The 24,646-nt window shown below is 38.8% G+C and overlaps 1 protein-coding gene and 1 non-coding gene across 3 annotated transcripts in view; one reads left to right on the forward strand and one right to left on the reverse strand.

Annotated features, from left to right (window-relative positions):
- Positions 1–8,979, reverse strand: part of ALG6 (ALG6 alpha-1,3-glucosyltransferase) — a 52,484-nt gene extending 43,505 nt beyond the window's left edge. Inside the window, exons 1-2 of one of the 2 annotated variants that reach the window (XM_020885571.2) lie at positions 8,874–8,979; positions 6,030–6,303 (exon numbers count right to left, since the gene is read on the reverse strand). In XM_020885571.2, coding sequence (XP_020741230.2) covers positions 6,030–6,111 — 82 coding nt within the window. In that variant the 5' untranslated portion in view covers positions 6,112–6,303; positions 8,874–8,979. Of the gene's footprint in view, positions 1–6,029; positions 6,304–8,873 lie in introns of those variants that run through there. The other variant, XM_020885579.2, reaches the window with a different exon arrangement.
- On the forward strand, positions 7,915–7,987 carry TRNAW-CCA (transfer RNA tryptophan (anticodon CCA)). The gene has a single exon. It is a non-coding gene; the product is annotated as a tRNA-Trp (tRNA).
- Positions 8,980–24,646: the final 15,667 nt, after the last annotated feature.

Below are 24,646 nucleotides of genomic sequence, written 5' to 3' on the forward strand. Positions count from 1 at the left end.
TTAGGGAGGGGAATTGGTTAGACAGATTTGAATCTGTCTAACAGGGATTCAGAGGTAGAGGGTAAAAAAAATAGAAAAAGATATAACAAGCAAAAAATAAGCTAAAGAAAACTAGTAAGGCAGAATTAATTTTAGAGAAAACAGACTTTAAGACAAAAGCATTACTGTAAATACACAAGGACATGAAAGTGATGTAAAATTCAACTCACAAGGAAAAAAATTCTAAATCACCTAATTATATGGATTCAAAATATTCAAAAGGAAATTGACAAAACTACAAAAAGAAACTGCCACTCTCTCAATAACTCATAGATCAATTTAGCAAGAATCAGTAAGAATATAAAAAAACTGCATCAAAACAATTGATATTGAGTAAATGGTATGTGCAGATTATTGAACTGGAGAATATATACATATTAAGCACACACAGAACATTTCAAAAAATTGATCACATACTAGCCCAAGTTTCAACACATTTCAAAGAATTAGTCCCATACATAAAGACTTTCTGTTGTTATTTTCTGCTATACAATTAAATTTAAAATATCAAAGAGATCACTGTTAAAGCTTAAATATTTTAAAATGTTTAAATATACTTTCAAATTATTCATGAGTCAAAGCAAAATCACAATAGAAAGTAATAGAAAATATTACCTGTAGGGTGGTACTTGAAAGAAAATGTATAGCCTAAATGACTTAATTAGAAAGAAATGACTGAAACTTAATAGGCTAAAGCGTCTGCTGAACAGCTAATGTAAGAATAAAGCCAAGCATACTACAGAGAGGATAAGGAAAGCTCAAATTAATCTTTCGAAAACACTAATAAAATCAATCAATGTCTAGTAAGGCTGATTTTTAAAAATGAATCAACATAAACCATATCTGAAATGAAAAAGGAACCATAACTAGTTATACAGCAAAGATGTAAAAGGTAAGAAAACATGGTCATTTATGTCAATACATTTTATTTTTTATTTTAATTTTTATTAGAGTATAGTTGATTTACTATGTTGTGTTACTTTCTGTTGTATAGGAGAGTGAGTCAGTTATACATATATATATATCCATATATATGTACATATATATATATATAGCCACTCTTTTTTAGATTCTTTTTAGATATAGGTTATTACAGAGCATTGAATAGAGTTACCTAAGCTATACAGTAGGTCCTCAATAATTCTTTTATATACAGTAGAGTGTATATGTCAACCCCAGTCTCCCAATTTATCCCTCCCCAACAACACATTTTGGTGCTTCCCTGATAGCTCAGTTGGTAAAGAATCCGCCTGCAATGCAGGAGGCCCTAGTTCGATTCCTAGGTCGGGAAGATCCCCTGGAGAAGGAACAGGCTACCCACTCCAGTATTCTTGGGCTTCCCTTATGGCTCAGCTGGTAAAGAATCACCTGCTATTCGGGAGACCTGAGTTCAATCCCTGGATTGGAAAGATCCCCTGGAAAAGGGAAAGGCTATCCACTCCAGTATTCTGGCCGAGAGAATTCCATGGACTGTTATAGTCCATGGGGTCACAAAGAATCAGACACGACTGAGCGACTTTCACAATACATTTTAAAGCTCAGTTGAAATGGGCAAATTCCTAGAAAAATATAAATTATAAAATAAATCAAGAGGAAACAGAAAGCCCAAATGTTCTATAATCATTAAGGAATTTAAATCACTGAATATTTTCCCACAAAGAGAATTTTAGACCCAAATAATTTTGTTAGCAAGTTCTAACCAAGCACTTAAACTACAAACAATTCCATGGGACTTCCCTGGTGTTTCCACAGGACTGCGCTTCCACTGCAGAGGGGCACAGGTTCAACCCCTGGTCAGGAAACTAGGATTCTACAAGTCACATGGCACAACCAAAAAAATAATAAATGAATCACAAACAATTTCAATTCTGAATACTATTCCAGATTGCAGGAAAAGAGGGTATACTCCCTAATTCAGTTTATGTGGCTAACATGTTGTTGATAACAAATTTGACAAAGGAATTTCAAAAAGTAAAACTGCAAGTCAATTTGATTTGTGAGCATGGATGATAAAATCATAAATTTTATGATTTATGATAAAATCATAATTAATTAATAAGCCAATCTGCAATATACTTTTTTTAAAAGTATACTTTTTAAAAAAGGGAATATATCACAAACAGAGTAATGTCAGGAATGCAAGGTTGGTTCAATGCTAGAAAGAACAAAAACATATTCAATGATAAATTAAAAGCGCACCTGTTAAAATAAAGAACAAGCTAAAGACGCCTGAATCATTACTTCTATTCAACACTGTAATAAAGTACTAGAATTAAGAAGACAAGAAAAAGGATAGGGAGTAAAAAAGAGGAAATAATACTCTAATTCACAGACCACTTTTTCATACACAGAAGTTTCAAAACATGGGCTTCCCTTGTGGCTCAGCAGGTAAAGAATGTGCCTGCAATGTGGGAGGCCTGGCTTTGATCCCCAGGTTGGGAAGATCCCCTGGAGAAGGGAAAGGCTACCCACCCACTCCACCATTTTGGCTTAAAGAATTCCATGGACTGTATAGTCCACAGGGTCACAAAGAGTCAGACATGACTGAGCAACTTTCATTTCACTTCAAAACATACTTCAGGTAAATTATAATTTTTGGAAGGTTGCCAAATATTAGCAACTCAACCACATTTTCATTCCCCTGGAACAAGCATTTAGATAAGCAATTTTTAAAGAGATACCACCTACAATGGGGAGGGGAAAAATATATAAGATATCTAGCAATACACCTAAGAAAAGATGAGTAAAACTTTCATGTAGAAAACTATAAAATTTTGTTGAAAAACATTAAAGATTTAAATAAATGGAGAAATACACCATCTTAATGAATTAGAAGCCTTACTATGTTAATGATTGCCAATTCACCCAAATTAATCAATGGTATAGTATAGAACTCCAATTAAAATCCAGGAATTTAACAATCTGATTTTTAAAAAAGACATATATGGGGAATTCCCTGATGGTCCAGTGATTAAGACTTGGCACTTGTACTGCTCTGGCTCAGATTCAATACCTGGTATTAGGGAACTAAGACCCCACAGAGCAGAGTCAAAGCGCTGACTCTGGAATAAAATATATTTGAGTTCCAATTGTTATTTATCAGTTGTCTCATTTTCCATTTCTAAATTAGAAATAATACCTATCTTCAGTGGTTGTGATATTAAGGAAAGTACTCGATGTCTAGCATTTGGTAAATACTTATAAAATAGTAACTCCAACCTCTATTATTATGATTGTCTCATTTGTGTCTTTATCCAACTTTCTTCCTACAATCATTTTTCGTAACAATAATAAAATAGTGAAAAATAAGTTATTTTTCTAAAACACAGCTAACTACATAGCCAAATCTCCAGCCATGCCTCCTTATCCTTTCTTTCCTTCTTTTTATGCTGCTGCTGCTGCTACTAAGTCACTTCAGTTGTCTCCTACTCTGTGTGACCCCATCAGACTCCCCCATCCCTGGGATTCTCCAGGCAGGAACACTGGACTGGGTTGCCATTTCCTTCTCCAATGCATGAAAGTGAAAAGTGAAAGTGAAGTTGCTCAATCATGTCCGACTCCTAGCGACCCAGTGGACTGCAGCCTACCAAGCTCCTCCATCCATGGGATTTTCCAGGCAAGAGTACTGGAGTGGGGTGCCATTGCCTTCTCTGTCTTTTTATGCTATCTAATACCAAATATTTACAACCATGCTCTCATGCCACCTACCATATCTCTGCACATGTTCTATGGTCTAGAATACATTCCCCATTTTATTTGCGTAGCAAATTCCAACTTATCTTTCAAACCTTGAATTCATATGCCATCCTGTATAAAGTTTTCTGCAATGCATCCTGATCATTTTCTATGTTAACACTGAAACTCACACATATTTCAACATTTAAATATCACATTGTATTGTGACTCAAAATTCTCTAAGCCAGCCTTCAACACCGTGAACTGTGAAATTCCAGATGTTCAAGCTGGTTTTAGAAAAGGCAGAGGAACCAGAGATCAAATTGCCAACATCCGCTGGATCATCGAAAAAGCAAGAGAATTCCAGAAAAACATCTACTTCTGCTTTATTGACTATGCCAAAGCATTTGACTGTGTGGATCACAATAAACTGGAAAATTCTTAAAGAGATGGGAATACCAGACCACCTGACCTGCTTCTTGAGAAACCTGTATGCAGGTCAGGAAGCAACAGTTAGAACTGGATATGGAACAACAGACTGGTTCCAAATAGGAAAAGGAGTATGTCAAGGCTGTGTATTGTCACCTTGTTTATTTAACTTATATGCAGAGTACATCATGAGAAATGCTGGGATGGATGAAGCACAAGCTAGAATCAAGGTTGCTGGGAGAAATATCAATAACCTCAGATATGCAGATGACACCACCCTTATGGCAGAAAGTGATGAAAAACTAAAGAGCTTCTTGATGAAAGTGAAAGAGGAGAGAAAAAAGTTTGCTTAAAGCTGAACATTTAGAAAACTAAGATCATGGCATCCGGTCCCATCACTTCATGACAAATAGATGGGGAAACAGTGGAAACAGTGACAGACTTTATTTTGGGGGGCTCCAAAATCACAGCAGATGGTGACTGTAGCCATGAAATTAAAAGACGCTTGCTCCTTGGAAGGAAAATTTTGACCAACCTAAACAGCATATTAAAAAGCAGAGACATTATTTTGCCAACAAAGGTCCGGCTAGTCAAGGCTACAGTTTTTTCAGTAGTCATGTATGGATGTGAGAGTTGGACTATAAAGAAAGCTGAATGCCAAAGAATTGATGCTTTTGAACAGTGGTGTTGGCAAAGACTCTTGAGAGTCCCTTGGATTACAAGGAGATCATACCAGTCCATCCTAAAGGAAATCAGTCCTGAATATTCATTGGAAGGACTGATGCTGAAGCTGAAACTCCAATACTTTGGCCACCTGATGCAAAGAACTGACTCATCTGAAAAGACCCTGATATTGTGAAAGACTGAAGGCAGGAGGAGAAGGGGACGACAGAGGATGAGATGGTGTGGATGGCATCACCAACTCAATGGACATGAGTTTGAGTAAACTCTGGGAGTTGGTGATGAACAGGGAGGCCTGGTGTGCTGCAGTCCACTATGGTGTTGCAAAGAGTCAGACACGACTGAGCGACTGAACTGAACTGACTGTGACTACTTACCTACTAAAATGGAGACCCCTTTAAGTATTAGATATTCACCTTAAATGTCTAGCCCTTAGCATAGTGCCTGGAATAGGAGAGGTATCAAATAAATATTCACAAGGTTAAATTTAATCCCAGCCCCAATCTCCAGGACCAGACTCCATCAATCCCACCCCTACTCCGTTTCTCTCTCATCATTCCCAATCTTATTCTCCACTGCTCTCTTCCTTTCAAGGTAGTAATATCCTTCTCTACCTGAGCTTTCCAGGTGGCATTAGTGGTAAAGAACGTGCCTGCCAATGCAGGAGACACAACAGATTCGGGTTTGATCCCTGGGTAGGGAAGATCCCCTGGAGGAGGACATGGCAACCTATTCCCAGTATCTTTGTCTGGAGAATCCTATGGACAGAGGAGCCTGGCAGGCTACAGTCTATAGCATCGCAAAGAGGCGGACACAAGTGAAGCAACTTAGCATGCATACACAAGCCTTCTCTACCCTAAACAAACAAAATCCTTCTTTGATTCCACTCCCCCTTTGAAGTAGTAGCTCATTTCTCTCTTCAACAGCTAAGAGATAACTGTTTCTCAATTTGTCACCTTCCCAGTTAGAATACATCTTTCTTTTCTCATACTACAAAGCCTGTGCTTCTATTTAGCTCTTATACAAATTCTATTTATTAGCATTAGACATTTAAGAGCCTTTTCTTGACTACACTAATATAACCTGAAATTCTTCTCTGTCTTGGTCAGAAAACTATAAACTATTACCAAAAACAAAAAACCTCAAAAAACAGACAAAAAGAAAGATTCAAAAAAAATTCACCTATTAAATGAAAAATGTGTTACCTGAGTAAGAATTAAGAGAAACTGTCCACCGTACTGTTAGTCCTAGTAAGACTGCAGCTGTCATCAAGTACCACTTCTCCATATTTTTTCTTCGAATTCAGGAAGAGGAAAAAAATACAGGAATACTAACACAGGAATACTTTTAACATGCAGTGAATCACTTCTTTTCTTGATCAGAGAAATATAATCAATTATTTGGAATTAGGAGTTTGAGAGGATTTTAATTGATGCTTCGTTTCCAGTTAAATATTGATTTTTATCTCTAGGAAGTAGCCTGCAGGGGGAAAAAAAAAAAGATACCAAGATTTAGCTGAGCATAGTGCCCAAACAACAAACATTAAACCAAAGAGAAAGATGGAGAAACGGGGGAAGGGGACAGTCAAGGAAAATGGATAATTTCAAGTTCCTTATTCCCTAGTCCTCCAGTCAGGAAATGAACCTCAAAAGGTTAGCTCTTCAGGACTTCCCTGGTGGTCAAGTGGTTAAGAGTCCATGCTCCCAATGCAGGGAATTCAAGTTTGATCCCTGGTCCTTGGGGAACTAAGATTCCATGTGCTATTTGGTGAGGCCAAAAATAAAATAAAGGAAATTTAGAAAAACTAGGACTTGCTAGATTGGAAAATAAAACAGTTTCATACTCAAAAGATTAATCAATTAATTAATTCAGAGAATTCCCTCATGGTCTAGTGGTGAGGGCTCCATGGTTTCATTGCCAAGGGTACAAGTTCAAACCCTGGTCAGTGAACTAAGAACCCACAAGCTATGCAGTGCTAAATTTTAGGGGAAAATTGGCACATTTTACCTATAGGTCAAAAAAGTATTTTTCTTACTTAAAAATAGCAAGGAACAACTCTAGAATTAATAAGTCTAGCATCTCAATAAGTTAGAATGACTAGAAGCATTTAATAAGGCTATGTGAATATATTATTCAAATTCTATTTATACAAATTCCCTTTTTCTTTTCTCCCTCTTACTGCATCCACCTTTGATCATTTCATTGATCACAAGACATTCTACCACAGAGGCAAGGGAGGAGGAAAAATTAAAATTAAATCAGTTTCTCACGTTGATTCCGGGTTTCACACAGTTTATGGGCCATTATAAACTTTTCAAATCCTTTTCCAGTCTAACTCAAAAAGCCCCTTTTAACGTGTTGCACTATATATTCCAGAATTGCAACACAACACTCTATTTTCTGCTGAGATATCAAGTTTAAAATTGATTTTACAAATGCTAAGTCCTGGATTTAAAAATCCATAACTTAACTGATATTCCATTGTGGAAACTTCAATCAGTAATACAACCAAGTTAAATGAATTATCCACAGTTCCAGATAATCAATGACCCTTAATAATCATAACAATCTTTAAAAAAAGAATAATAATGCTTAACTAATAATACGCTGATCAAGTTTTTGTTTGATTTCTGGCCTCACCACAGGGCTTATGGGATCTCAGTTCCCCAACCAGGGACTGAACCCGGGCAATCCGAAATCCTAACCACTAGGCCACCAGGAACCTCCCTGATCAAGTTTGTTAAGCACACAATGGTGGAACTGCTGACAGATGAAAGGATCATATCCAAAAAGATTTAGACAAAATCTATAATGGGCCAAATCTAACTCCAGAAATCATTACAGGGATAATAAATTCAAAGTTCTGCACTTAAATGTAAAAAAAAAAAAAAACAACAACAAAAACTGCTTGAGTACTGAAAGGGAAGCAACAGCTAACAGATCAGCAGCTCTGGATGGACCCAGATGACCCTGATGACCAGTGTTAGATTAAATGTTAGGAAAACTTTTCTAACAACTAGAACCATCCAAAAATTAAATGAGCTCCTTCTTAAGAAAGGAGTTACTCTTTAAAAGGCTCAAACAAGGACTTCCCTGGTGGTCCAGTGGCTAAGACTCTGCACTCCAGATGCAAGTATCCCAGGTTCGATCCCTGGTCAGGGAACTAGGTCCCACATGTTGTGTCCTGATTTAAGTGGTTGTTAAAAGATGTGTTTACTTAATGGTAAATCAGTTAGTTACAATTTATGAATTGCGGACAGTATTTTCTTGTACATGTTATAATAAAAGTTACAAAGGAAATAACATTCATTTGTCAACTAGAATATAAGCTCCAAGCAAGCAGGGATCCTCCTGTCTTAGCCGCTGCCCAGTTTCCTGCTCATTGAACAAGGCTGGCACAGAGCAGGTAACTCAAAGTATTTGCTGAATGGAGATCTTCGGGTGAAGAAGGGAAGTACCTAATTGTACTGAGTCCTTTGTGGTTAAAGATATTATCATATGAGATGGCTAACCGATCTGTTCCCCTTGAACAGTAAAAGGGGTTGTTTTTGTTTTATTTTACTATTTTTCCTTTCGGTACAACAAAGTACAGTGGCTTCCTAACCCATTCTCGCGGGCAGCAAAGAATTCTTCGGTCCCACTTTACCCAGAGGGTGCGTCTCGGCAGAAAAAATGTCTGTCGTCCACGTCCCAGGGCCAAACTTGTTCCTTTCGGAACGCAAAGGTCCCTCCCCCAGGTGAGCAGCAAAACCAGGGAGTCTGCTATCCCAGGCGAGCACAACTCGCCAAACGGCCCCTCCTTGGTGCGTCTGCCCCTTTCTCCGGCGAGCCGGACCCTCAGGACCGCAGGAACAAGGGAGCCAAGCTTTCCAGTTCAGGGCACCCCCGTGATCACCGCATCCCCCACCCGACCCCCAATCGAGCCTGCGGGCGGGACTGAGGAGGCTTCCCTTCCTTCGAGAGGAGCGGAGCCGGGAGCCAGACAGCCAAGCCCCAGGCCCTTCCCCTCCCTCCGAGCGCCCCAGAATTCCAGGGACCCAGCCTCTTACCCCACCGCTCTCCGAACGTACGGATTCGCGCCGCAGCAGGTTCCAGGAAGGCGCCTGCGCGCTCGCCCCCGCGGCGGAGAGCCCTGCCGGCCTTCCTTCCGCGTCCGCGTACTCGCGCACCGTCCGCGTGCCCGGAGCGGGAGCGAGCCCGTCGAGCGTGTGGGGAGGGGCGGGGAAAAGGCGCGGAGTGGAGAAGGCGGGCTTCGGAGGCAGAGCACGAGCCGCTGGAATCCGAGAGGCCTGGTGTCCGGGTGAGGCTTGGGGCAGGTGGAAAGCCCCTTGCTCTTCTTTCCTGGGATCGTGGCCAAGGCCTGAGCGGCTGCTTAGTCCACGGATTCCTGTTAGGGGAGCGTCCTGGCGCGCTTCACACAGTGGACGGCCCATGGCTAGTCCTCACCAACGAGCTGGAGATCTTCCTCTGGACCTATGCCCTTGAGGAGCCAGAAAGCCAATGGGCTTTACTTTCTTCAGGCTGCATGCCTGCAGAGAAGTAGGTATTAAGCTGGGAAGCCACTTCATGGAGGAAATAGTACTGAACTCCAGGCATCTTCAAGAAACTGTTGGGGGGGTGCTAAAGAACAGCTCTGCCCTCCAGTAGCCATCACACCTTCCCCATCAAGCACCTTGGACCGTGTATTCCCAAACCTGCAAATAATAACCACATTCCCTTACTTTGGTCGGGGAATGCCCTCATATACCCCTTCTGAATCCTGCCATTCTGTAAAGCCAATCCCGCTATAATCCGTGAAAGGAACCACACACCATGAACATGAAAGTGTTAGTTGCTCAGTCGGGTCCGACTCTGCAACCCCATCAACTATAGCTTGCCAGGCTCCTCTGTACATAGAATTCTCTAAGCAAGAATCCTGGAGTGCGTAGCCATTCCCTTCTCCAGGGGATCTTGCGGACCCGGAGCTTGAACCTGGATCTCCTGCACTGCAGGCAGATTCTTTACAGCGTGAGCCACCAGGGAAGCCCAGCATCCGCAAGTATTTGGCTTTTTGTTCTTCAGTCACTAAGGTTAAGTCATAGCCAACTCTTTGCGACTCCATGGACTGCAGCACGCCAGGCTTCCCTGTCCTTCAGTATCTTCTGGAGTTTGCTCAAACTCATGCCCATTGAGTCAGTGATACCATCCTGTTCTCTGTTGCCCCCTTCTCCTCCTGACCTCAATCTTTCCCAACATCAGGGTCTTTCCTAGTGAGTCAGCTCTTTGCCAGGTGGCCAAAGTATTGGAGCTTCAGCTTTGGCTATGGCTATGGCTTTATACTGGGGCTTCCCTGGTAGCTCAGTGGTAAAGAATCACTCGCTAATGGAGGAGATGGAGGTTCAATCCCTCGGTTGGGAAGATTCCCTGGAGAAGGAAATGGCAACCTACTCCAATATTCTTGCCTGGGAAAATCCCATGGACAGAGGAGCCTGGTGGTCTATAGTCCATGGGGCCACAAATATTCAAACACAACAGCAACTAAACAACAACATGGCTTTATAACAAAGTGGCTCTGAACAACCCTCTGTATCATACTTTCTTCACCTGTGAAATGAGTGAGTGGGCTAGATAAACTTCAAGACCTAAAATTTTATCCTACTATATTTTAAAGACCGTTAGCCCTGGAAATATGAAGAAATATGGCCAAGTGTCTGCCTTCAAAAATGTTAATTCTCATTGGAAAACATAAAAGAACAGATGCTAAATATCAAACTACTGGTATATGCATTAAGTACTGTAGGAGTTCAGAGAAGAACATTCATGTAAACTAAAAATTATCAAGAAACACTTTGCCTAGAGAAGTCAGCTGAGCTTTGAAAGAAAGCCTGGGCCAGGAGAATGGGAGTAAGACTCTTGACAAAGGAAATGGTTCAAGCCAAAATTGTGGCAGTTGGGACTTCCTTGTCAAGACTCTGCACTTCTAAAGCAGGGGCCTAGGGTTTGATCACATATTGACATTTCAAAAATATCAATATATTATAAAAGATATATCTTCAAATGATGACAATTGGTATCAGTCTCTTCTTTCTTCCTCCCAACCTGATAGCTTCTGGTATAATATTCAGAGCAAAGTTGGTGCTTAAAATGTTCATTGAATAAACTGTGGAAGAAAATTCACAGCTGAACTGCCCCACCAATGCATCTATGTACCTACTTCTGCTCTTTCCCTCCACTAGGTACAAGTTGGTGATATAGTACTGAGCATAACTGCCTTCCTCCACTAGGTACTGTCACTCCTGAATGTCCAGTGCCTATACATAACAAATACTCAGTAAATGCATTTGGGATGAGGTCGTTAGGATTCACTGTCATTGGTATCCTTATAAGATGAGGAAATTTGGCAATGGACATGCCCACATGCAGAGGATAATGTGAAGACATGGAAAAGATAGCAGTCTACAAGCCAACGGGAGAAGTCTCGAAAGACACCAATGCTGCTGACACCTTGATCTCGGACTTCTAGCCTCCAGAGTATGAGAATACACATTTCTGTTGTTTAGGCCACCCAGACTGTGGTTTTCCCTATGGCAGCCCTAACAAAGTAGTACATACCTTATCAACAGTACTCTGAATACTCAGAATAAGCAAATTCCCTCACACAAGTCATACTTTTATAGTAATTTTTTAGCCCCTTCCCTAGATCACTTCCACCTATTAAGAAAACAAGCCCTTTTCTATATCAGGACCAGGACTTCCCTCCTCTGTATCAGGCCCAGGACTTCCCTGATTCTAGGTGAAAATCATTCACCTGACCATAGCTGTTCAGGTGGCACTAATGGTCAAGAACCCACCTGCAATGCAGGAGACACAGGAGATTTGGGTTCGATCCCTGGGACAGGAAGATCCCCTAGAGGAGGGCACATCAACCCACTTCAGTATTCTCGCCTGGGGAATCCCATGAACAGAGGAACCTGGCAGCTGCACAGTCCATGTGGTTGCAAAGAGTTGGACTGAAGCAACTTAGCACTCACGCGCATTGCTGGAAATAGATTTTTTTTCTATCTGTATAGCTTCCTCAGTTGACCCTTATATGTCATTTTTCATTCATCTGAAATCTCCAACTTTCATCATACCTTTGTCTCCCCCAGGGATAAGTTCACCTAAGTAGCATAGAGTGAACCTCCAAATTTCCATCTAGCTACTGGCAAAATAGCCTCCTCTTTTATATGCTAAAAGTTGTTCATACCCAATTCACTGGATCCTCACAATAACCCTGAAAGAATATTAGAAAGGTATTATTATCCCCTTTGGACACACAAGAAAACTTGAGAGCAACATTTCACAAAGTACGTCATTCAGTGGGATAACTGCTGTCCAAAAAAAAAAAAAACGGTGAAAAAGAGTAGGAGACAACTTCCCTAGGGGTCCAGTGCTTAAGCCTTCATGCTTCCACTGCAGTGGCCGTGGGTTCCATCCTTGGTCAGGAAACTAAGATCCCACTTGCAGTGCAGTGCAACATGCCCAAGAGGTAATACTAATAAAATAATTTTTAATAGCATGAGGACGATCTCTTGATACACAGATAAGTTTGAAAACAATGGGTTACACAAATCTAAAAAGAATTCTTTACTTCAGGTTTTCTCAGAGGCTTTTGTGTGTTATTATATATCAGTGTAAAGGATATCAGTCCTGAATATTCATTGGAAGGACTGATGCTGAAGCTGAAGCTCCAATACTTTGGCCACCTGATACGAAGAATTAACTCATTGGGAAAGATCCTGATACTGGGAAAGATTGAAGGCAGGAGGAGAAGGGGATGACAGAGGGTGAGACGGTTGGATGGCATCACCAACTCGATGGACATGAGTTTGAACAAGCTCTGGGAGTTGGTGATGAACCCGGAAGCCTGGCGTGCTACAGTCCATGGGGTCACAAAGAGTCGGATACGACTGAGCGACTGAACTGACTGATACATCAATGTTATTATACATCATGACCTCAAAAAGAATATAGAATTTGGGCTTTGCTGGTGGTTGAGAATCTGCCTTGCAATGTAAGGGACACTGTTTCGGTCCCTGATCCAGGAAGATACTACATGCTGAAGGGCAACTAAGGCCATGCACCACAACTACTGAGGCCTGGCTCTAGAGCCCCTGACCTGCAAAAAGAGAAGCCACTGCAATGAGAAGCCCTCACACAGCAATTAGACAGCAGCCTCTGATTGCACCACTAGAGAAAGCCTGAGTGCAGCAGCGAAGACCCAATGTAGCCAAAATAAATAAATAAAAATTAAAAAATAAAAAATTATCGCTAAACTTAAAAATATATAGAATTTTCAGACATTAACCATGAAATTCTATCCCCATACTCCATCCCAAATCTAACATCACTTCCTACAGAGTGGTTCATGAATCACACTTGTTGGAAATTCTGGTTAGTGACTTTTGCATAATTTCTCTAAGAAATACAGTAAATAGATGTCAGGACTATACAATCAAGAATTTTAGTTACTTTCATTCATTTTCATTTTTTGCACCCCTTTAACAAAAAGACAAAGTATTGACATGATGACTGTCCTTAATATGACTATGAACTTTGAAAATTAAGTTAACTATAAAACAAAATTAAATGGGAAAAAATAAATCCCTTAAAACCAGAAATAGAATGAAACGAACTTAAATGGGTATCCAACTGGTAGCTCAACTACACAGAAAATAACTGTTCCAAATGACTTTTTTTGGCCATGCCCATGACTTGCCAGATCGTAGTTTCCTGACCACGGATTGAACCTGACGCCCAGCAGTGGAAGCTCTGAGTCCTAACCACTGGACCAGCAGAGAATTCCCTCAAATCACTTTAAAACTCAATAATTTAATGATGTATCCCAAGTGCAATATGCCCTAAGAAAAAAAGATCTGTTTAAAAAAATATAAAATGATTGCTGTGTTGTTGGCATTAGGATTAGTATTATTATTTTAGAAATTGCATGTGTGCTAAGTCACTTAGGCTGTGTCAGACCCTTTTTGACACTAAGGACTGTAGCCCACCAGGCTCCTCTGTCCATGGGATTCTTCAGGCAGGAGTACTGGAGTGGACTGCCATGCCCTCCTCCAGGGGATCTTCCGGACCCATGGATCGAATCTGGCATCTTCTATGTCTTCTGCATTGGCAGGCGGGTTCTTTTACCACTGCTATATGTGTAAAGTGGGATAAAGAAAATAAAGATTTATGTGCTACTCAGATTCTATCATCCCAGTACTTTGATACTAGGATTCTTGGTGTGGGGGAAAGGAGTAAAAGGCATAAGATAGAAATATCCATATGAACTTATGATTTATTTTACTTAATTACTGAAAGGAAAAATGGGAGGGAGAAAGAAGGGGAGGAAGAGAAAAAGGGAGTCAAGGGAAGGGAGCAAGGAAATATTTCCTAGCTCTTTTTCTGAGAGACTAAAAGTCTTTAGTCTTTCCTAAGTAAAGTATGAAAGAACTAAAAGTTCTGAAAAGACTAAAAACAAAAACCAATTCAATAACAATAAGCATCTTTAGCATACAGGTTGTAGTCCTGAAACACCATTTCTACTAAAAAGGAATGGGAGATCACAAGATGGGTAGCTAATTTCAGGTTTGGAAAAGAAATATATAAAAACAAATCTGGAACATTTTGTTCTACCAGATATCAAGGAAACTATCAAACACTACTAGAGTCAATGTCAGAAAGACTCCAAAGCCACCTTGAAGAGACTCCTGTGGGCCACGGATGGGACACATGGAGCATTAGTAAGCATAATAACTACAAAGGATAGAAACACGTCAAACGTGAATTGTCTGTCTCATTGTCCTTGAACTTGTAAAGATACTTTAAAAAAAGAAAAGGTCAGCAATGGTGGAAGCTAGCAAACCACTCATTATTTTGAAAGCTGGTATATAAAAAGAATTAAGTAGTTATTCTGCCTTTGTTATATAAATTATTCTAGTGAGAACCCAAAAGGGAAAGATGCTCTTTATAGAGCACTTAATTTACCTTTCTCGTCCCTCTTCTCCTCCTTCCTCTCCTCTCCCTCCCCTCTCTTTCTTTACACACACACCAAATAGTCTTACAGATGAAATGAACTGCTTTGGGAACTTCAGAAACTAGCCCCCTATATGAACGGGACCAAAGTGGAATCACCCTAAAACTGCGTTATCTATTGTGAATTAGAATTATTTAAATTTCTTCATTGCTTAAATGAATCTAGTCAAGTTCATTTATAATTACTTACGGATATATTCGGAGAAGGCAATGGCAACCCACTCCAGTACTCTTGCCTGGAAAATCCCATGGGCTAGGAGCCTGGTGGGCTGCAGTCCATGGGGTCAGGAGAAGTCGGACACAACTGAGCAACTTCACTTTCACTTTTCACTTCCATGCATTGGAGAAGGAAATAGCAGCCCACTACAGTGTTCTTGCCTGGAGAATCCCAGGGACGGCGGAGCCTGGTGGGCTGCCGTCTAAGGGGCTGCACAGAGTTGGACATGACTGAAGCGACTTAGCAGCAGCAGCATGGATATATTCACTTATTAAACAAATAGTTATTCAATAAATAACCTGCCCTTAAGGTGTTTATAGACCCATATTATATATAGCCCAAAAGAATATAAATCATTATTTTTTTACTGTCAATTTCAGATGCCACTTGGAATTGTTCTCATATAGATACAGATTTTTCAACAGTATATATGTACATAATCATACATATAATGTCATCGATTTGAACCATAAAAGAAATAATACATGTTCCTGCCACTTAGTTCAAATAATGTTATTGTAACAGAGTCTAGGAACAATTCTAAGAACATCATTTTTATATCTTTATTTATATCCAGATATAAAAGACAGAAGGAATGTAAATATATAACAGTCCACAGATATAATTTGGTGTGGAAGTCTGAGCTTCATAAATGCAAAAGATTTAAAAATTCAGTTTTTAAAAGTTATTAAAATATAGGATGGTGCTTATATCATTACAGATATAAAGAGAACTTTAATGTGGCAATGTAATGTATTCATTGGTTCATGGACCCCAAACCTCCAAGGAGTGTCACAAATCTACATCTCTCTCAGCCCAGGACTTTGAATTTAAATTTAAATATGTGATAAATGATATAACTTAGACCAATATATTTTGGAGAATTATAAACATCTATAGTTTCCAATAATGAGTAACACCATGGGTCAATGTTAAAGTAGATTTGTAAAGCCAATGGGATAACACAAATGCTACTTTATTACTTTATCGCCAGTGTCTTTCACAACTGAGTGGATTGTCACACTCTATTATGTGGTACACAGATCCATGGGCTAGAGCTATCATGGCACTTGTCTAAAACAGTCTTTGAAAATGAAAATTTGGGCTAAGTATAAAGGAGGCAACCTGCCAGTAAGAGCTATTCAAACCAAAAAGTGTTCCCGAGGGAAATGATAAGAACTCCATTTTAAAATCATATAAATCAAGAAGGCAGGAGGTTCTAACTTGTAAATTTACAGTAAATACATCAAGATTTAAAGTCTGATTTCTAAGTAAATTTTTATTTACAGTAAAGAATGCAAGTCCATACCAGAGAAAAAGGATAATTCAAAAAATAAAGCCGTTGCTTCCTACTTGGTTTTCTGCTTTTGCTCACCAATTTTTTAAAAAGATTGCCAAACTAAAAACGAGTACTGAGAAAAGGGGTGGGACACAAAATATGTAGGGTGTGATTTTTTATCACCATTTTGTTTTACAGTGGGTTTGGGGTTTGGTTTTAATGAGAAGGGAGATGGCAGATATTGTCAATAGTAGCACTCTGCCTCTAGGAACATGGATTTAAAAATCTAAATGAGATACCACATGTGCCCAATAATAGTAGCTACTACATATCACCTGAATGATTCTCATAAAATGAAGGAAAGAACGTAGGTGCTTTGATGGTGTGAAGGAAAATAATCCTTCCTGGATATGCACTGAAGATAGGTTTGGAAAAAACTATCTATAAAAAGCTATTTTCTATAATTGATGGAGTTAGTTTTCTGGAATAAGAGCTGAACTGAACAGAACTAAACTATTATTGAATCCACAGTAGTCAGTTCATAACCTCTGGGTGCCCTTCCTCCTCCACAATTTCTTTCAGGATCTGGAGGATTAGAAAAAGGAAAACATCCTCTCCCTTCCACTGACACCTAAATCTGCCATCCAAGAATATATGACAAGGAAAAATAAAAACAAAGAAAAAGAGGAACAAGTTTTTCCCCAAGCCCCTATCCAAAGCTATAGTGGAGTATCGTGTTTACTTTTCAAATACTGGAACTCCTGTTCTTTATAAGTTCTTGGAAAGGAGTGGAACTATGGCATTACCCTAGGTATACATTTGAGCTGATTATGAGGGTGGGGCCAGAGAGTACTAAATCCTATTTAAATAAATGTGCGGGACTGGAAAAGTGTGAACAGTTATTCTTCTAAATAGACCCCAGTGAAATGCAATTAATGATTTATCAGATACCCTGCATTTTCCTCTCCATAGAATTCTACAGAACGTTGTGGTTTAAAGGAAATACACCAAGGCTGGTATCTAGTTACATTAAGCCCCAATTTGACTACTCGGTTCTCAGATGGAAGCTGTATACTTCTCTTCCCAAATGAATGTTCCGTAGAGGCATCAGAGAAGTGGCAAGTCCTCCTTTTCTAGTTTTTGCCTCTTACATTCCGTAAAACACTTAGTTCCTTTAAGCCATTTCACAGTGTGAGATTTAATTACATTCTGGGTTGCTTTTTTTCTGGCCCCTCCTTAGTGTTACTGATTTGATCAAATCCACCAAATAGACATTTTATTGGTGTCTAAAACCTAAGACACTCAGATCAAATTTTGGAAAACCGTGTGTTCTTAATAAAGTTCTCTACTTTCTCAGCACGCTTATTTTACATCGAATTAATAAAGTTTTGGTAGTTGTTTCAATAGATTAAATGTCACACTTTCAATAGAAAGAGAAGGCTCTACCTAACTGACCTATTTTTCATCTGTGATTTAGAAAAAGGCGAGATTAGCATGGATATTGCATTTTCAAGGACCTCACCACTATTAAATAGACTGTTAAGTGCATTTTATGGCTGAAGAGTCTGTTCCCAGTTCAGTCTACAAGACGTGCTAAGTTCATCTCTACCTGCTACATTGAACATTCACTGACTAAAATACTTTCTGTGGATGTAATACCTATGCTCTGTATCTTTTAAGTACATAACTCTAAATATTTAAAGACTAGTAAAACGTAACTCAATAAAAGTCCCAAGAATATGTGTTGTCCCTCAAGAAAAATAGTGTTCTTATTTATCCAATGACATACATCCTGTGCTCCATTAGCAGCTGCATATCATAAGGTAACCAGATGTTGAGAAATAACACAGGCACCCATAAAATGAGATTCCAAGTCTTATTTAAACCAAAAAAGCAACAGTAACTGGTTAAAGCTCTATCCTCACATCAACTCAACTTGTTCTCAGGGTTTCAGGGCTCTGAAAGGAGTAGGTTATAGGCTTCTAATGAACAGAAATATTTTACCGTTCATTATTACTGCAACTTGGGCCAACTTGAGCCAACTTGAGCATTTTTCTCTTGTTGTCCTTTAAGGAACTTCTGCCTGTCTGCTTACCTTTTCATTTAGGTGATCTTTGAACACAAAAGAAAATGGCAATGAATGAATATGAGATAAATTTTAATATGAAAAGTAAAGATACTTACATAAATTAAGAAATTATCTCCCTGTGTCTCCCTCTCTTTCATCAGAGTATATAATCATTGTACTGTGTTAGCAAACCCCCAAAGAAGTAAGTCTGTTAATGGAGAATTCTGTTAAAAAGGCTCCTTACCTGCTTTTGCTTCCTTGGCACACCAGAACTTTGCTTTAAATTGATCAGTAGTCTCCATCTAATCCAGATTTCCATACATGATGGTAATTACAGGGATTCTTCCATTCAGAACTTTATGTACCCAAAAGATCCCATTTTAGGGAAAAAGTGACTATCTGTTCCAAGGGTTCCCAATACTGCGGACATGCATCTTAAGCATTTAAGCCTTTTAAATTCCCCAACTTTAACCCTCTGTGAAGAAAATCTGTTAACCAATCTATATGTAGAAAAAATTTTTTCTGGTTCTTCTTCCTTTCTGCCACAAATGATTTAGCCTTTCACACTCTGCCCAGCTGGAATGACTATAATTGTTCTTCTATATTCTTATTCCACTTTGCTAATATCTCTCTTACAGCATCTAACTCATTTCTCTTTGTGCTGTAGTTAGTTATATACATGTTTGCCTGCAAAAAGATGTTAAGCTTCTTAAAAGAGTAAATTCTATTCTCAATTTTTAGCTCAATATTTGAATTGGTGGGTTCACAATAAACATTTGCTGAATTAATTAAAAAATTCATTAACCAACCAATTAATAAGCAAGTTTACATTAATCAAAAGGTGAAGACCTATTAGTGAACTTCTGATTTCCCAGTGGGACTAACAAGAATAACTTGAATATACTTTACACTTGTTTTTAAAAATATCCCAAAATGGAAAAGAGAAATATCCCCAAATGAAAAATCATCTAGACCCATTTTATACAGCAATTGTAACCAAATTTTTTACGACTCGGTAAATGATTTATTCTACAGCTACACTAGACTGTTTCCTTTAAAAAAAAAAAAAAAAGAATGAAGCACTGAGAGTAGATAACCTAGATAATTCAAATTCCCATTTATTTTTGTTTTAGACAATAGTCTTTATCTTTTACACAAAGCAGTACAAAATGAGGCAGTTCCCCAAAGAGTGACTTGGAGCTGGAAAACCCATTAGTGTTAGTCACTCAGTTGTGTTCAACCCTTTGCAACCCCATGGACTATAGCCTGCCAGGCTCCTCTGTCTATGGGGTTTCCCAGGCAAGAATACTGGAGTGAATTGCCATTTCCTTCTCCAGCAAATTCCCATTTTACTTTTCCCAGAATTGCTTGGATTCTTTTTCTAGTCTTTTCCTTTGCTTGCCTGAGCTATAACCTTTAAAGTTCTTAAGAGCAATAGGGCAATGTTGTCAGGGTCTCTAGATCAAAGATCATTAATAAGCTTTATTTGCAAAAGGAAATCCTATTGTGGAATTAAGAGTACAAGACTGGGAGGCAGTCTGATGCCTGATTCTGTTACTACGTCATCTTAATCCAAAACACTTTCCCTTTCTGACTTCAGTTTCCTTATTTATACAATCAGATGGTTTTTATACTAATCTCCAAATTTCCACCAAATTCTTAAAATCCTATGAATAGTATTGGTACTTATATTTTTATTGAAGTATAGTTGATTTACAATATTGTGTTAGTTTCAGGTTTACATCAGTGATTTGGTTACACAAACACACACATGCACATATATATACACACAGTTTTTTTCAATTGTTTTCCATTATAGGTTATCACAAAATATTGAATAGTTCCCTGTGCTATACAGTGAATCCTTGTTGTTTATCTATTTCATATATGATACTGTGTATCTGTTAACCCTAGACTCCTAATTCATCCCTCCCCCCTGACACCTTCCCCTTGGTAACTCTGTGAGTCTCTGCTTTATAAATAAGTTCATTTCTACTATTTTTTAGCCTCCACATATAAGTGATAGCATACGATACTTGTCTTTCTCTGAGTTACTTCACTTACTATGATAATTTCTAGGTCCATCCATATTGCTGCAAATGGCGTTCTTTCATTATTTTTATGGCTGAGTAACATTCCATTGTATTTATATACCACATCTTTATCCATTCACATGTTGATGGACACTTAGGTTGCTTCCCTGTCTTGGCTATTGTAAGTGCTGCTATGAACCTTGGGGTGCATGTACTCTTCTGAATTAGAGTTTTTTCCAAATATATGGTCAGAAGTAGGATTACTAGATCATATGGTAACTCTATTTTTAGGTTTTTAAGAAATGTCAATACAGTTTTCCATAATGGCTGCACCAATTTACATTTCCACCATCACTGTAAGAGAAGTCCCTTTCTCCACATCCTCTCCAGTATTTATTATTTGTAGACTTTTTGATGGTGACCATTCTGAGTGGTATGAGTTGATACCTCATTGTAGTTTTTGATTTCCATTTCTCTGATGATTAGCAATGTTGAATATCTTTTCATGTGTCTGTTGGCTGTCTGTATGTCTTCTTTGGAAAAGAGTCTGTTTTTGTTTTTTCTTTTTTGTGGCCACACCAGGCAGCTTGCAGGATTTTAATTCTCCCATCAGAGATCAAACCCAGGCCCCTAGCAGTGGAAGCACAGAGTCCTAACACTGAACGACCAGGGAATACTCCCATTTTTTGATTGGGAGTATTTTTTGATAGTAAAGTTTTTTGATAGGAAGTTGCATAAGCTCTTTGTATATTTTGGAAATTAATCCTTTGTCAATCACATCATTTGCAATTATTTTCTCCCAATCTGTAGGTCGTCTTTTCATTTTGTTAATGGTTTCCTTCGCTGTGCAAAACTTTGTATGTTTGATCAGGCCCCACTTGTTTAGATACGTATTTCTTTAACTAAGTAATTTCTTATTGGAAAAAGTAATATGTGTATATGATAGATTAAAACTGGCCACAAATTCTTTGACATTCCTCTCTGTAAGAGATAGAGTCTATTTCCTCAGTCCTTGAATCTGGGCTGAGCCATGTAACTTTCTTTGACAGAAATATGGCAGAAATGTGTGAGTTCCTCTGAATCCAGGCCTCAAGAGGCCTTGAAACTTCAGCTCTTGTTCTCCTTGAATGCAGGCATCGTGTCAATAGGCTGAGGCTGACCTGCTGGAGACAGACGGCACATATGACAACCAGCATCCATGGCCAGACACCTAAGTGAGTCCGTGACAGATTGTCCAGCTCTTGTCCAGTCACCAGGCAACTGCAGCCGCATGACCAAAAGAAGACCAGAAGAACTATCCAGTGAGCCCAGCCCTAACTGCTGATCCTTACATTGTAACCAAAGAAAACAGTTGTTTAGCCACTAAGTTTTGAAGTGACTTATTACTTATAGCAATAGATAACTGGAATAATACATCTGATAAAAAAAAATTTGGAACAAGCAAAAAACTATGTCTTTCTTCCTCCTAAACACTAGTCCCATCCCCAAAGACAACAGTCCCCACAACGGGAGTATATTCCACACACTGCTCTGAATCTTGCTTGATTCCTTCAACATAATATGGAATTTATATCAGCCACATAAAAATGGCCTTGGAGCATTCCATTACAAGGATAATATAACATAACTTATTTAACCAGTCTCTATCAGACTTTTAGGCTATTTCTACTTTTTTTTAATTTACAAACATTGATATTATAATCATCTTTGCACATAGATAGTTATGCATGCATATATACATATATATATACAAGAAATAGGGATGGGAATCAAGGATGGTGCTCTGTCATTCAAATGTGTGGAGCATCCACCCCAACAAACAAACTTCTATCCAACAGCCAGGACTAGTAAGGCTGTCTTATTGTCCAGTCAGTGCCAATGAGGGTGATCCCTACCAAAGGCAACTTTGTACAGGCAGAATGGGGTAAGAAAACTTGGGTGAGTGTTTCTCCACCCTTGCAACCTCATTTAACTTTATTTCCAGAGACTTTATCTCCAAACACAGTCATTTGGAGGTTAGAGTTTCAACATATGACTGCTGAATGGGACACAGTGTAATCCATAGCATGACCTCATTAAAAGCTAGGGGAGAAAAAAGTGTCATCTCAGAAAATGTTTTCACCTGCTTTTCAAACTCTTAGTGAAGTCTTAATTATGAAAATAATTAGCTATAAATAAACTCTTAAGTTTTCTTTTAATAGGGCAAAATAACTTGCAAATCACCTAACAATCCTTGAGTGCCTACTGTGTGCCAGGCACTCTTACAAAGACTTTACATGTATTAACTAAATTCATCTTCACACCATCTTATTAGGTAGATACTATTTCAGTTCCCATTTTGCAGATCAAGAAATGGAACCTGACCAATATCACACAGCTGGTAAGGGGTAAGGCTAGGATTCAAACGCAGATAGTCTGGCTCTGAGCCTGTGCTCTTAATTATAACTCCACATAGCTTATACTTAATATAGTCATTTCCAATTTATTTATGTTGTAAATAAACATGGTTATACAAAATAATTGGAAAGTAATATGTATGAATTATACTTGTATAGCTTATTCATGTAAAGTGCTTAGAACTATCATTCTAAATTAAAAATGAAAAATAAAAGCAATAGAAAATTATAGCCAACTCAAGGCAGTAATGTACAAATAAAACATCTCTCCTAAAATTTTGGGGAGTTCCAGCTATCTACTTATGTCATATATAATGCAAACACTGAAATATTGCAAAGTCTTGCCTTTATTAGTAGAATACTAAATTAGAATCCTCAATATACCCTAACAACACTTAAATTTTTTTTGTAAATATCAAATATAATTGGAAACAGAAGACCACCCCCAACTAGCATCACCAACTTTTCCCAGTCTGTTTGGGCCTGTCCTTTGAGTTCTCTTCTCCTGCACTGAAGGGAGATTCTTTATTGCTGGGCAAACTGGGGAAGCCCCTTCAGTTCTCTTCTAGTCCAGAAAATTTGTATCTCCTCTAGAACTAGAAACAACTGTACTCATAGAAACATGTTTTTGTTTTACCATGTCTTTGGGTTTTGGTGCTCAAAAGCTAAATATTTAATACTTTGTTTCTTATGGTTTCCTTTTTCTAAGGCAGTGGATCCTGTCCTAGTTTGAACTGAAGAGATGGATGGGATTAAAAAAAAAAAAAGATTACATCATTAGAGTTCAAAAAATATTAGCAGGAAGCAAAATTCTCTGCTATCAAATTCCCAAATTCATCCACAGTGACATTTATCCCAGCTCTGGGAATCAGCCTGGCTTGGGGAAGGTCCCATTTACCCTCATCAGCTTCTCTCTGATTTCTGCTCCTCGCTCCTCTCCAAGGCTAAGAAAGTTGATACAATTTGGCCAGCTGCAAGTCTTTGTTGTTTCAAAATCAATTGTTAATGATGCAAACTTCAGTGTTTGACAAAGAACTCAGTTTCTTTCTAAAAACCTTTATTCCTTTTTGCTATCAACTTCAAAATGTCTGTTTTAAAACTCAAAACTAAGCAGACACATTTTCCCTCTGAATTTCTGCTATAACAAATAATAATAGCTAACATAGGCTAGGCTAGTCTACATTAAGTCGCTTCAGTTGTGTTCCACTCTTTGTGACCCTATGGACATAGCCCGCCAGGCTCCTCTGTCCATGGGGTTCTCCAGGCAAGAATACTGGAGTGGATTGCCATGCCCTCCTCCAGGGGATCTTCCCAACCCAGGGATCGAACCTGCATCTCTTGTCTCCTGCATTGGCAGATGGGTTCTTTACCACTAGCGCCACCTGGGAAGCCCAATAGCTAATATACAATATATTTAATAATAATGGTACTACCCCCATGGGGTTTAGGTGTTACCAAAATGAAAGAGAATTAAACACATACATTGTCTAACATGAGATGGCACTCTGCAAGTGTTTGCTGGCCAAGCACTGTTGTAAGTACTTGACGTGTATTCTCACAGCAACTTCAAGACGTAGGTCCTATTATTAGTCTCTTGTTACAGATGAAGACACTAAATAACAGTAGGGTTACACAGTCACATGACTAGTAAGTGGCAGGACTGGATTTCAAGCAGTCATGCTTCAGACCCATTCTCTAAGCTACACTATTTCTGCCTCTGAGAGGAAATTGAGGAATTATAGGAAATTTCAAGGAACAAATCAAAGGTTAGCATTTCAG

Source organism: Odocoileus virginianus, chromosome 5 (genome assembly GCF_023699985.2).
Source record: "Odocoileus virginianus isolate 20LAN1187 ecotype Illinois chromosome 5, Ovbor_1.2, whole genome shotgun sequence".
NCBI classification, from domain to species: Eukaryota; Metazoa; Chordata; class Mammalia; order Artiodactyla; family Cervidae; genus Odocoileus; species Odocoileus virginianus.